Raw genomic sequence first — 11,947 nt, forward strand, 5'->3', positions numbered from 1 at the left:
AATATGAATTTCTTTCACAAAGAAAGCAAAAGCTGCCTTAAGCAGCACCCACTACCACTCTTCTGTGCTCAGCTGCTCACTCCTGCCCCTGCACCTACTCCTTCCTTTGTGTTCACATACAGAGATTGAGAACCTTATCCTAGAAACTACTCCATTTGAAAAAAAAGAGTTCTCTCATTTGGTTCCTGAGTAACTGCAGGCAGGGAAAGGCATGCTTAGGTTGGCATTGCTCCTGGAAAAAATGACTGTCATACTATGCTCTCACCGGTGTATCTGAAGAAAATTTAGAGTATAGGCCCGAGTATTTAAATTCTAATAATGAGTAGGCTTTTTGTTTGTTCTAGCCACTCCCTCCTTGAAAACAGTTAGCATTCTGAACTGCACAATAGCTAAAATATCTAGCTTAACAGTTATGCCAATATAAATTTTGAATTTTAAAAACTTTTAAACAAATAACCCTCTTAGAATCAAAACATCTTATTTTGAAGAAAGCATATACTTTTCTTTTTTTTTTTTTCTATAATCAGATAGCTTAAAAAAAAAAAAGAAATTGACTCAAACTTTTTTTAAATTTGGGGCATTTTTTGTTGTTTTCTGAAAAAATCAAAACCACTGGAAAAAATTCTCACTAGCTCTAGATTTGCAAAGACTAAAGAATGCAATGCATGATTGCTCCTACAATAGATATTCTTTTATTCTCTGAAAAGGAAGTAAGCTAACTTTGCAACTAAGATACAGTGTGGTTGCTGATTTGATTAGGTAGTATATTCAGTTCCAGAGATGCACTTTCTGTGTGTTTTCAAGCAAGACACTCAAACACAGAACTGCCAAGAAGGTTAGCTGCTGCTAAAACAAGCACTGCAAAACCTAAGAGTCTGCACATGGCATTCACAATGTCCTCACAGCAGAAGAGATGGGTGGTTTGTAATGGGGGGGTCACAATGAATTTAATGCAGCTAATGGGAAATACAGAAGAGACTAATGTGCTTTAAGCCCGTCGTACTACAGGACAAGGTATTCGCTTCTTTCCTAAGCTTTTTTTTTAAAAAAAAAAAAAATTATGGACATTATTTAAAATTTGCAAGATTCTTTGAAACCTTTGCATGAAAGCACTAGGCAAAGAATTAATTCATGTTTCTGTAACTGACAGGTTTTGTACTGTCTGTTATGACAGGCATTGTAACTGTAATAGCACAGAGTTTAAAATGAAGTAAAAACATTTTATTTTCCTTGGGAAATTTATAAATTGAGTGGAAAAAATGCAAGTATTTTCATATCTTACATAACAAAATATAAAATTATTTTTTAAAAGCTTCTTCCTTTTTAAAAGGTTTTCTCATCTCTACTGCCCAAAGACTATAGCAAAGTTAAATACAGTTATTATATTAGGCCTAGGTCTTAATTGTTTTTTCACCAATGGAAGTTTAGTAGACAGAAAAAGAAATCAACATCTTGTTGCTGGCATCTTGTTGCCAGCTGCATTGCAGCTGTTTGGTGTTACAGTCAGCAATGCTATACCAGTATCTCATTATCAGCTCTGTTGGACTTCTTATGCTATTTGGACTCTAGGAAATTAATATGATAAAAGGGTTTATAAAAATATAAGAGATGTTTAGAATAAGGTCAAAGACGATGATACCCACTATGGCTATAAAATATAATATTAGCTATCCATTATTCACAATGCAAATGCAAACCCAAATAAGCAACTGTATTACTAAAATAAATTAAAAAGAATCAATCACAAAAATGTCAAAACATGGCAGCAATACACTACAGGTACAAAAGTTCACAGTGTCAAACAGGGTTCCCTAAGCATATCACCAGCTACTTTCCATGACTGCAACTAGGCAAAGATTAACAATCAAAGCCGTAGCATCCACACATTTCAAGTAAGGCAGAGATAAATCCGTTTGCATTTGAAAGATAATGGGCAGTGCAAGAATGAATAAAACATTTTGTCCTTTATGACAGTGTGTACATAGTTTGGGATCTTTCATTTGAGGTTAATGCTGATACCCCTGTCTTAAGAGCTCACTGATTTTTGCTGTTTGTTTTGTATTCTGTCTATCTCAGTATCACATCTTCACAGATGATAATGAAATGGAACCATTTCTCTCAAGGACACTTAATTTGAACACTGTCAACAATTGCAAAAAAATTAAGTTAAAGCACAAACCAATGACCTCTCCATTTGTAGTTCAAGAATGAAGAACAGACAATAAAAGGCAACCAAAGCTGCTGAAGGTGCTAGAGTGATGCCAAAGTCAATCCCCTGCTAATTTGGTTTTGATGAGGATATTATAGCTGCTATCAAAAAGTAGTGGGGACAGTATTTTTTCCCCTTTTAAGAGTTGCAAGGCTTGGAACCACACACTTCTTAACTCAATAGCCTTGGAATTAATCCAGGATTATTCAACTGCATGAGAATTGTTAGAAGACGGGAAACAACATCCCACCTCTGTCTTTTTATTGTAATCTTCCTTATAGTATCATCTTGCAGTGAAACCTGAATATCCTAATGGGATTAAACATAAAAGAAAGTCAGGAAAAAAAGTTGCTGGATTAGAATTTTAACTGAAGCCTTCTGTAAGAAGGACCACACCACTGTCAGCGACCTTTCTCTCCTCATGTGTGATCCCAGTTGTGCCTAGTCAAGTGTCCAAAGGAGACTCCATCAGTTCGTGCTGTATTTATCCTTTTGCTCCTAAAACAAGCATCTTGTTACTAAGAGAACAAGCATTCATGCCATTGATCATGGTGTATTAACCCACCCTGCAAGAACACATAATGTTCTCTGGTATGGAAAGCAGAATGTAATGATGCTATTTAAGACCCAAGTTCTGTATTCATAAAAATCATCACTCTAAGCAAAAGGCGATAAATTCTGTTCTAGCAAATAGGGAAAAGGGAAAAGAAATTGAGCCTTTTGAGTGTTTTAGAATGCCATGTCTATCTCCAGGCTCCAGCCTTCATTTGTTTTTTAAATGCACTCTCTGATAAGTTTGCCTTTGACATATCTAAAAAAAAAGCTATTTTAGATTCTCATACTGTATCTTCACAGCCCTCATTAGATACCACAAGAATGCTTTTCATCTCATTTTTACTCTAAACTCCCGAAGCCCTCCCTAGCTCTGTACAATTATATAATTAGAGAGCAGTTATTCACAGATGAGCATAAAACTGAGCTCAATCAAGAGAAACTTCTAAAACACTTTTCATTTTTATCATTCTGGATCTCTTTGCCTTCACAGTGCTTCAAAGATTCATACTCAGTTTCATAAATGCAATCATGAAACATTAAGAACAGTGTAAACTCTAGTGTGGGAGGATGTGTATGAGGTTGAAGTCCTGTTCCTACACTCAGATACGTGCTCCAAATTGGAGCAGCTTTCCTCACATCTTTCCAGCCAGTGTGTTCTCCTAGTAATATAACTCCAGCTCAACTTCTTGCTGCTCTCCTCTTCATACTAATTCACATCTAAGGTGTCAGGCAAATTGCTGTACACCTGAACTGAAATTTTAGGTAATATATGTTTTTATGCTTATTTCTTTTATCCTAGTCACTATTAGATCTAGTGCTGAGCCAGTAAAAAGAGCAAGAAGATGGTCCTTGACCTTTCAAGCTTGTAAGATAAGTGTGAGAGAAGAGACAAAGAATAGGTTGAGGGCAAGACAGCACCATAATCAACTATTCAGATCAGCAGTCAGTAGGATATGACTACTACATACATTTTCTCTGACAGTTCTGATTTGGCAGTTGAGATAATTATTGTTAACATACAACTTGCTATCAACATTTATAATCTCTTTGGCTCCTGTTTTAAGCTCCAGTGCCTATTTCCCCACAAGAAAAAAAATATCCCTCTTGATCTGTCCCATCACATAAAATGCTCTGCCTTCTCCCACCCTGGTATCCCAGTCTTTTCTGCAGTATACAGAAAGAAATCAGAGAACAGAAATAAGTTTTATGAAAAGGATATATTGATATATAAAGATCTTCACAAAGAAGATAAATAAAGATAGGATTAAACATTTGACATGAACATGGATGACAGTTTCAACACTATGGTTTTGAAAATCCTGGTCGCAGAATTAATTGTGACAAAATATATTACTCCTGCACGCCCTAATATTTAGAATAAACCCACCAAACCTTCTAATCTGTCAAAAATCCCACAGGCAAAAGCACTACACTTGATTATGATTTACCATGCCATTTCCCTCTTTGAATAGACTGGTTTATCTTTGCCCACCAAAGTGGGCATCAAGTACCAACGTTTAGTCCTCAAAATTTGTAATCCAAACAGCTCTGCTCTAGCCTGTGTCACAGGTTTTGTATTTTACAAAGAATATATCTATCACCATAGTTACACTAACTGAAAACTTCACTGTTCCTTTTTTTCCTTCACTTTGTGTCTAATTTAGCCTGAGCTCCCCTTCCCCAGCCCCTTTCTAGACCTATCGGACAGACTCTCACCCTTTGTTCTTTCAAGAGACCCATTGCTTCCTAAGGATTGCTATTTGTTAGAAGTAATTCTTTTGCATTCCCAAATTTATATTCAGATAAAGGTTATATAAGTGACAATAATCACTTTCCTCAGAATCATCACTTGTTTTTTTCCATTGTGTTTGTTGGTCTTCTAGAATAAACACCTTTCATTCATAATTTATCTAGCAGCATTTGTCTTGAACACTGATAAATAAATATCTTTCCTGGCAAAAGGATTTCCATGGTTCCAATGTAATAGATAGATAGTTATGAAAATTGCAGTCTGCCCACTGCACAGTACAGAGGGATTGTTTTCTCACAAGCAAAAAACAAATCTCTGATGGGTAAGGTTTTGGCTGATCAAAGTAAGGATTAATTAATCTGGAGCTCTCAAATATGTGGCAACTGTAACAGCTACTTATGCTGGACCTACTTTTATGTCCAAAAAGCTGTGTAAATGCTATACTTTGTATAATTATAGCACATAGAAAACAGATTCTAATCTCACCAAAACCTATTCTACACAAGCTTTGGTCCATGTACCCTGATTTATACTACTGGATGAACAGAAACCAGTGAAATTCAATATTAATCTGTATAGCAAAAGAATAAAGAGACAATACCTGCACAAACCCACACATCATATAGTCATCAAACAAAGGCAGACTGGGGCGATCCTCTCGATAAATTGTGATTTTGTAGCTGCTCACAACCTGAGGACTGGGCTGTGAATTATCTGTTACAAGAATGATTATTTTATTCAATCCAAGGCCAATGGGGTAGTTAGCAATGCTGCAAGAAAAAAAAAAAAAAAAAGAGGAATGAAGTGGAAAAAACACTGAAGAAACAAAGATTTACAATGCTTTATCTATGGCAGCTAAACTTTACTTGCTCCTTTAGGCTTCTATTTCTAACATTTTCTTTCTCTTACAAAATATATATGATTTTAAATAAAAATAGTGAAAAATAAGATTTGTAACAATTTATAGTTCTATCAGGAAGACAAAATACTGACAGAGAAACATCGTGGAACAGCTTCAGTGGCAGGGGCAACAATTCTGACAATTCAAAATCCTGTGAATGAAGCCACTAGGGACAACAATTCCTGGCAAGCCCAAGTTCACGGTGAGGTCAGCAAGGAGACAAACAAGATCAGAGGTGTCAGCTAGCCACTGAAATTGTCAGCTAGCCAAATATGATGGAGTCCCAGACAAACTGCTCAGAGTGACAGACAAGAGCAAAGCTGAACTGTGCACTTGTTCCCTTGGCAGGGAAATGAGAAATGCTGAAAGAAAGACACAGAACCTGCACATCCAGGGCTTTTACTTTTCAGCTTAAAGTACATACTGCTATTCTGTCTTCCTTTCACAAGGCAGAAATCTCTTAATTTTTTCACATATATGCATGTTGACTGCCAAGCTGGTTAACTTTAACACACTAAAAACATTGAGTGGAAGAATTTCACGGGAGCTTCTTTTGAAATGATAAATCAGGACCAATGTCATATTTTCAATGCAGGAAGTATATCAGACATTATATCAGTAACAACTGTACAGCCTGTTTGGTTATTAGCAGATATTCTAGGTCAAAGCATCTGCTTCACAGTTGGTCAAAAGATGGTGTGTTGCATGGGCACTTTATGCCATGAAGAAATAATGGTTAAGGATTCTTCCTCCCAAGTGAAACATTGTCTCTGCTGTCCCTTTTATCCACACACTAATGGCTAGTATGTAAATAGGCCAGTTTTCTGGTTCAGAGGTACCTGATCCAGATACATAAACCCTTTTTGGCCCTCCCAACATCTGAAAACAAGTCATGCCCAAAATACCTATTTGGATTGTCCCTGGCACATGCTACTGTCTGTAAGAGAGCTTGTTGGGAAAGCCAAAATTGTGCCAGGGTTCATAGTAGCAATTAAACATTATGGATGCCTGTGGCTCAATGCTCAAACCTGATATTTAGTGATGACTTTGCTCTCTCCCCTATCCTTCAGCTTTATACTTCTCTAAAAGATCAGATAAGCTGTGACTCTTGCTAATGACAAGATGACCCATTTGATGGATGAGGGAAAGGCTGTGAGTGTCATTTACCTAGACTTCAGTAAAGACTTTGACACCATTTCCCACAGCATTCTACTGCAGAAACTAGCTACTCGTGGCTTGGATGGTTGTACTCTTTGCTGGGTAAAAAACTGGACAGATGGCTGGCCCCAAAGAGTTGTGGTGGATGAGTTATATCCAGTCGGTGGCCAGTAACAAGTGGTGTTCCCCAAGGATCAGTGACAGTGACAGTTTTGTTTAAACTCTTTATCAATGGTCTGGACAAGGGGATCAAGTGCACCCTGGGTAGGTTTGCAGATGGCACCAAGATGGGCAGGAGCGCTGATCTGCTTGAGGGTAGGAAGGCTCTACAGAGGGATGCAGACAGGCTGCATCAATGGGCTGAGGCTGTATGAGATTCAACAATGCCAAAAGTTGGGTCCTGCACTTGCGTCACAACAACCCCATGTAACACTACAGGCTTAGGGAAGAGTGGCTGGAAAGTTGCCTGGTGGAAAAAGATCTGGAAGTGTTGGTCGACAGCCAGCTGAATATGAGCCAGCAATGTGCCCAGGTTGCCAAGAAGGCCAATGACATCCTGGCCTGTATCAGAAATAGTGTGGCCAGCAGGAGCAGTGAAGTGATTGTGCCCCTGTACTCGGCACTGGTGAGGCCCCACCTCGAGTACTGTGTTCAGTTTTGGGCCCCTCAATCCAAGAAAGGCATTGAGTGTGGCCAAAGAAGGGTAACAAAGCTACCAGAGGGTCTAGAGAACAGGTCCTGTGAGAAGCAGCTGAAGGAATTGGGGTTGTTTAGCCTGGAGAAAAGGAGGCTGAGGCGAGACCCTATCACTTTCTACAACTACCTGGAAGGAGGTTGTGGCAAGGTGAGGGTCAGTCTCTTCTACGTAACAAGTGATAGGATGAGAGGAAATGTCCTCAAGGTGTGCCAGGGGAGGTTTATATTGTATATTAGGAAAAATTTCTTCACTGAAAGGGTTGTCAAGTATTGGAACAAGCTGTCCAGGGAAGTGGTGAAGTCACCATCTCTGGAGGTATTTAAAAAATGTGACATTTAGGGACATGGTTTGGTACTGGACTTGTTAGTGTTAGGTTAACAGTTGGACTCAATGATCTTAAGGGTCTTTTCCAACCTAAATTATTCTATGATTCTATGACAGTCCCTTACAATGTAATTGTGATGAAAATTGACCATTCTGAATGAGTAAACTTGAATTTATTTCTTCTTTTATTCCCAGCTGTCCTACTCTGACCCATGCAAGCAGACTGCTGGCTGAGGGACCAAGCCCAGTGGGTCAGTGGCTTAGGCCACAGTGCAAAACCAAGGCCTCGTTAGAAAAGCTCAAATTCTTTGCTGTCTGCTGTGTGCAGTGTAATGATGGTCTGTTCCCACCCAGCTTTGATGCTTTTAATGACTGGAGAAGCTGGAGGTGATGCTAGGAACTGTGCACTCTGTAAAGCTAGGGTTAATTATGGCTTGAGAACATGTTACCATTGCCTTCAGGACACTGACAAATAAATACAAATTTCTGAGTGTTGAACTACCTCTGACTTTCCTGTGACTAATCTATAGGCATTCTGTACTTTTGGAAACACGAGACAATTCTGTAATATTCTGACATACTTCCAAAGTTAAGAACACTTTTAGTTTTTACACATTTTGCCGCTCATACCTCGGACCTTTCTTCTCATCAAGGTGTACTTGGCATTGACAGTTAGAGGGTTCTGCTCCTATCTTCACTGTCACAATGTCGAATGGGACTTCTGCGTAGTATTCTTTGACCTTTGGGTTAAACTGAGGATTCAAGTCCAGCTGTGGACTGATGAAGATCTGCCTGATATGAGATAGGGTATCTTTATCTGTTCCAAGAAGGCATCAAAGAAAAAACTGTGAAATGTATGAACATTTTTAAGTAACATGCAACTTCTGGCAGACTGATAACATGTACAGTGGCAAGTTTTTTAATGTCTACTCACTCTGAGATTGATAATACTGCTGCAAAGTCTTAATGGAGTTTGTGTTCACACTTGAGAGAAATTTTTAGACCCTGGAGGGATTTTAATAATTCACTGCCTGATTACTCTAGTCAGAGTCACAAAACTCAAAGTCTGAACAAGCTTTTGAAAATGCAAGGATTAGGTCTGGGAGATCCTGTCTCCAGCTGGTGAACTGAAACTTAAAGAAAAGTTAGGCCAAAATTCATAACCTACTTAGGTACCAGCCTGTGTATAGGGTTTAAGTACATCTGCAATTGCCAATAAAAGTCAAAATAAGTTTGACATACTCTTACTGTTCATAATAACAAATCACATGGAGATACCTAAACCCATGGGGTCATTTGCAGTACAACAGTAAGAATGTTTTATTAAAATTCCTAAATCAAAAAATTCCAGCTCCTTCCCAGTGTATGAAATCTCCAAAATCAAATCCTATTTGCTCAAATGTATACTTTATTTTGTAGTATTTGCCAAATCACTCATGAGAATAATTATTTGCTGGCAACCCACTTACGACAAATATTTTAATCCAACCTATTGGATTCAGATTTTATAATTATACATTCAAAACTTTATTTCCACATATATTCTCTAGGATGTGTTTAAAACTGGGTACTTCAGAAAATACTCCATCCAGAAAACTCTTTTTTTTAATATCTGAAAAATCTTGTGGCTTAACATATGGCTTAAAAGTGTCGTAAAGAATGCAGGCATTTCTATGTGGGCCTTTTCTACCTCAAAGTACCAGTCTTGAGAAACAAAACAGTGCAATTTCAGCACCCTCTTACACGGATTAAAATGTAAAGGAAGTTATTCCAGCGGAAGAACAGAATTTGGGCTAGATTTGTAGGGAATACAGGCTTATAAACTGACACATAAAAGGTATTTAAAAAAATCCTACAGATGAGTAAAAACACTTCTCCAGATCCTGTATGCCTTACCTAGAAAAGTTATCTCACTACTAGCTTAAAAATTAGGTGGAATTTTCAGAATAAAATATAATGCAATTGGAATGGTGATGCCAATCAGCCGGCCCAGAAGCATTTCTAACCTCTGTCTGACACAAAGGAATTCTTGGAGGCACCATGAGATCAGTAACAGGGGGGAAATGAGGCTCAGTGGGTAGAAAACCCTTTCAGCCACAGGGCAATGGTTTCATGTTTATAAAGTGACTCCTCAGATAATGTGGCAATGAGGAAGGTAGCAGAAAGCATTGCTCCCACTAGAGACAAATATACTTTAAATCTTTACATATCTTTAAATCTTTGCATATCTTTAAATATACTTTAAATATTCCTACAAGCAGATATCTTAGAAAAACTCTTCACCTCTTAAGCAGCTCTTTAAAACTCCACCATTGAGCTGAAGACTGGACTTATACAAGGCTGATTAAACTCCATACAAATTTAAAGGCTATTCCACAAGAACGAATATGTGCTAAAGGTCTTGGAAATAAGGGGCAAAAGTCTACTGAAGTGCAGCAAGGGATCAATGACTGCTGGAATATGCATATTAATATGCACACACAGCAATGTTTAACTTTGTGTTTGAAGTTTATTTAACATGATTTTTGTTTCTTTTTCATAACAGCCTGCAGGTACTCCATTCACCAAAAAGTTATGCAGAAAAAGCCAAGAAATTTGTTCAAGTAATCTCTCTTCTTCCCCCTTGGTGGTCTAGAAAGACCTTGACTTACCATAACTGCATTGTCTTTCTTTAGTCTTACTGGAATAATGTAATGCTGAAAGATAAACAGAAACAATTTAATTTTTTCTTCTCTAAGCCTGATTCACAATCCTTTAGGAGAAGGAACTCTCACTGTGTTAATTATGTACTTTTAATCTTTTCAGTGTGAGATCTTTGCTTTAGGCTCATGAACACTGTCATGGGCAAAGCAGAACAACGGACATAGGTAAGGAAATAATTGGTCTTTTATATGTAATAAGGTAAGACCTTTCAGCTAGAGAGCAAACCAGTGTAATCTAAATCATACATGTTATAAGAAGTAGTACAAATAGGAAAAACATACTGTATATGAAAGATCTTACTCCTGGTCCCTTACCTTCATGATTCTTCCTGAGGTCGGAAGGAACATTCTGCTTAGGGCTTGCATTTTCTTGAGAATAATTCCTGTCAATTAAATAGCAGACATATTTCTATATGAGTGGAAGGAACAGACACCATGGAAAATTTTTCAAAAATTTCTATATGGCAAGCCAGGGCACATGGTATTGTAATATTCTCCATGGAAAGATGAACCTTCTGGATTCATGTTCCCAGCATTAACAATATTATCTGAATGAACATGACAGTAAAACGCACATTCCATAATAAATGGTAGTATGTAACATGAAAAAAGAAAATCAGAAATAAATTTTAAAACAAAGTTGAATTGCTGGGAAAAGGAAGAGTGGATAAAACAACAAGAATAAAACAACATGAACCATATCTCTTAACTGTTTGTATGATGCTTTTTTGTACATATTTGAGGTTAAAGTTAGACATTGTTCAAAAAGAGTTAAATACAAATGAAGGCCTGTGTCAAGGTGAATGTCGGTAGCAACATTAGCATGAATTCACATAAAGGATAGCAATGTGTTTTTATTTGTTTGCTAATTCAAAACAAATCACACAATCGACATCCAGAGTATATATATAAATCCTCAGTGAAAAAAAAGACAAGTCAATTGCAACAACTCATTAACATGTTAGTTGTGCCCACATTACTAAATCTGCTGATTTTTTTCCTTCATACAGCATTTTGGGAGCATAGTAGAAGAAAGGCAGTTTGCTTCTCTCCAATGCACGTGAAGGACCTCTAGCTGACAAGACCTTTTCAGACCTCCATTAGCATTTCTTGAAGTTTTCATATGTTTTCTTCTCAATGTTTTCCATATAAATCCTCATAAAGCAGCTTCTTCCCAGATACTGCTGCCTATTCTGTCTGGACTTTTAAAAAGACAAAGTCAGTCTGTGCCAAGGAGGGGAGGTGGCAATATTGTTCTGTGCAATCAGCCATTACTAATGTTTCAAGAGAAATTGCTGAAAGCAATATTGGGGTCAAGCATGGTAAAAGGTAAACTGTCCAATAATAAAATAGAGATTTCTGCATTATCTCAAGATAATGGAAAGAAGCAGCTGTCAGATCCATGTATCCCTCTGTGTGTATGAAAATGCAGTTCTGAGCTTCCAGTTGTCTAGACACTGCCCTAATTTAATGCGCACTCATGACCTCCTTCAAAGGAGGGACCGAACAAACTATTAGAGAGTCTGTTTTCCAAGTTATAAGACATTTTGCACACCTTTTTCTGCTTGCAAAGGCGGTAATGGCTAACATCTCTCAAATACATGTTTTCTCTCTGCTGTTCTTTTTTGATTGCCCAGCCCCAAACCCTATT

General features: G+C 37.6%; 1 protein-coding gene across 1 annotated transcript in view; it reads right to left on the reverse strand.

Annotated features, from left to right (window-relative positions):
* The window catches only part of CPED1 (cadherin like and PC-esterase domain containing 1), a gene marked incomplete at its 5' end in the record, with an annotated part of 73,430 nt that extends 62,751 nt beyond the window's left edge, over positions 1–10,679 (reverse strand). The window contains 4 exons of the mRNA XM_010169739.2: positions 5,116–5,284; positions 8,225–8,411; positions 10,246–10,290; positions 10,612–10,679. Coding sequence (XP_010168041.2) covers positions 5,116–5,284; positions 8,225–8,411; positions 10,246–10,290; positions 10,612–10,679 — 469 coding nt within the window. The remainder of the gene's footprint in view (positions 1–5,115; positions 5,285–8,224; positions 8,412–10,245; positions 10,291–10,611) is intronic.
* Positions 10,680–11,947: the final 1,268 nt, after the last annotated feature.

The sequence above is a fragment of the Antrostomus carolinensis genome, unplaced genomic scaffold (genome assembly GCF_000700745.2).
Source record: "Antrostomus carolinensis isolate BGI_N321 unplaced genomic scaffold, ASM70074v2 scaffold2606, whole genome shotgun sequence".
Taxonomy (NCBI): Eukaryota; Metazoa; Chordata; class Aves; order Caprimulgiformes; family Caprimulgidae; genus Antrostomus; species Antrostomus carolinensis.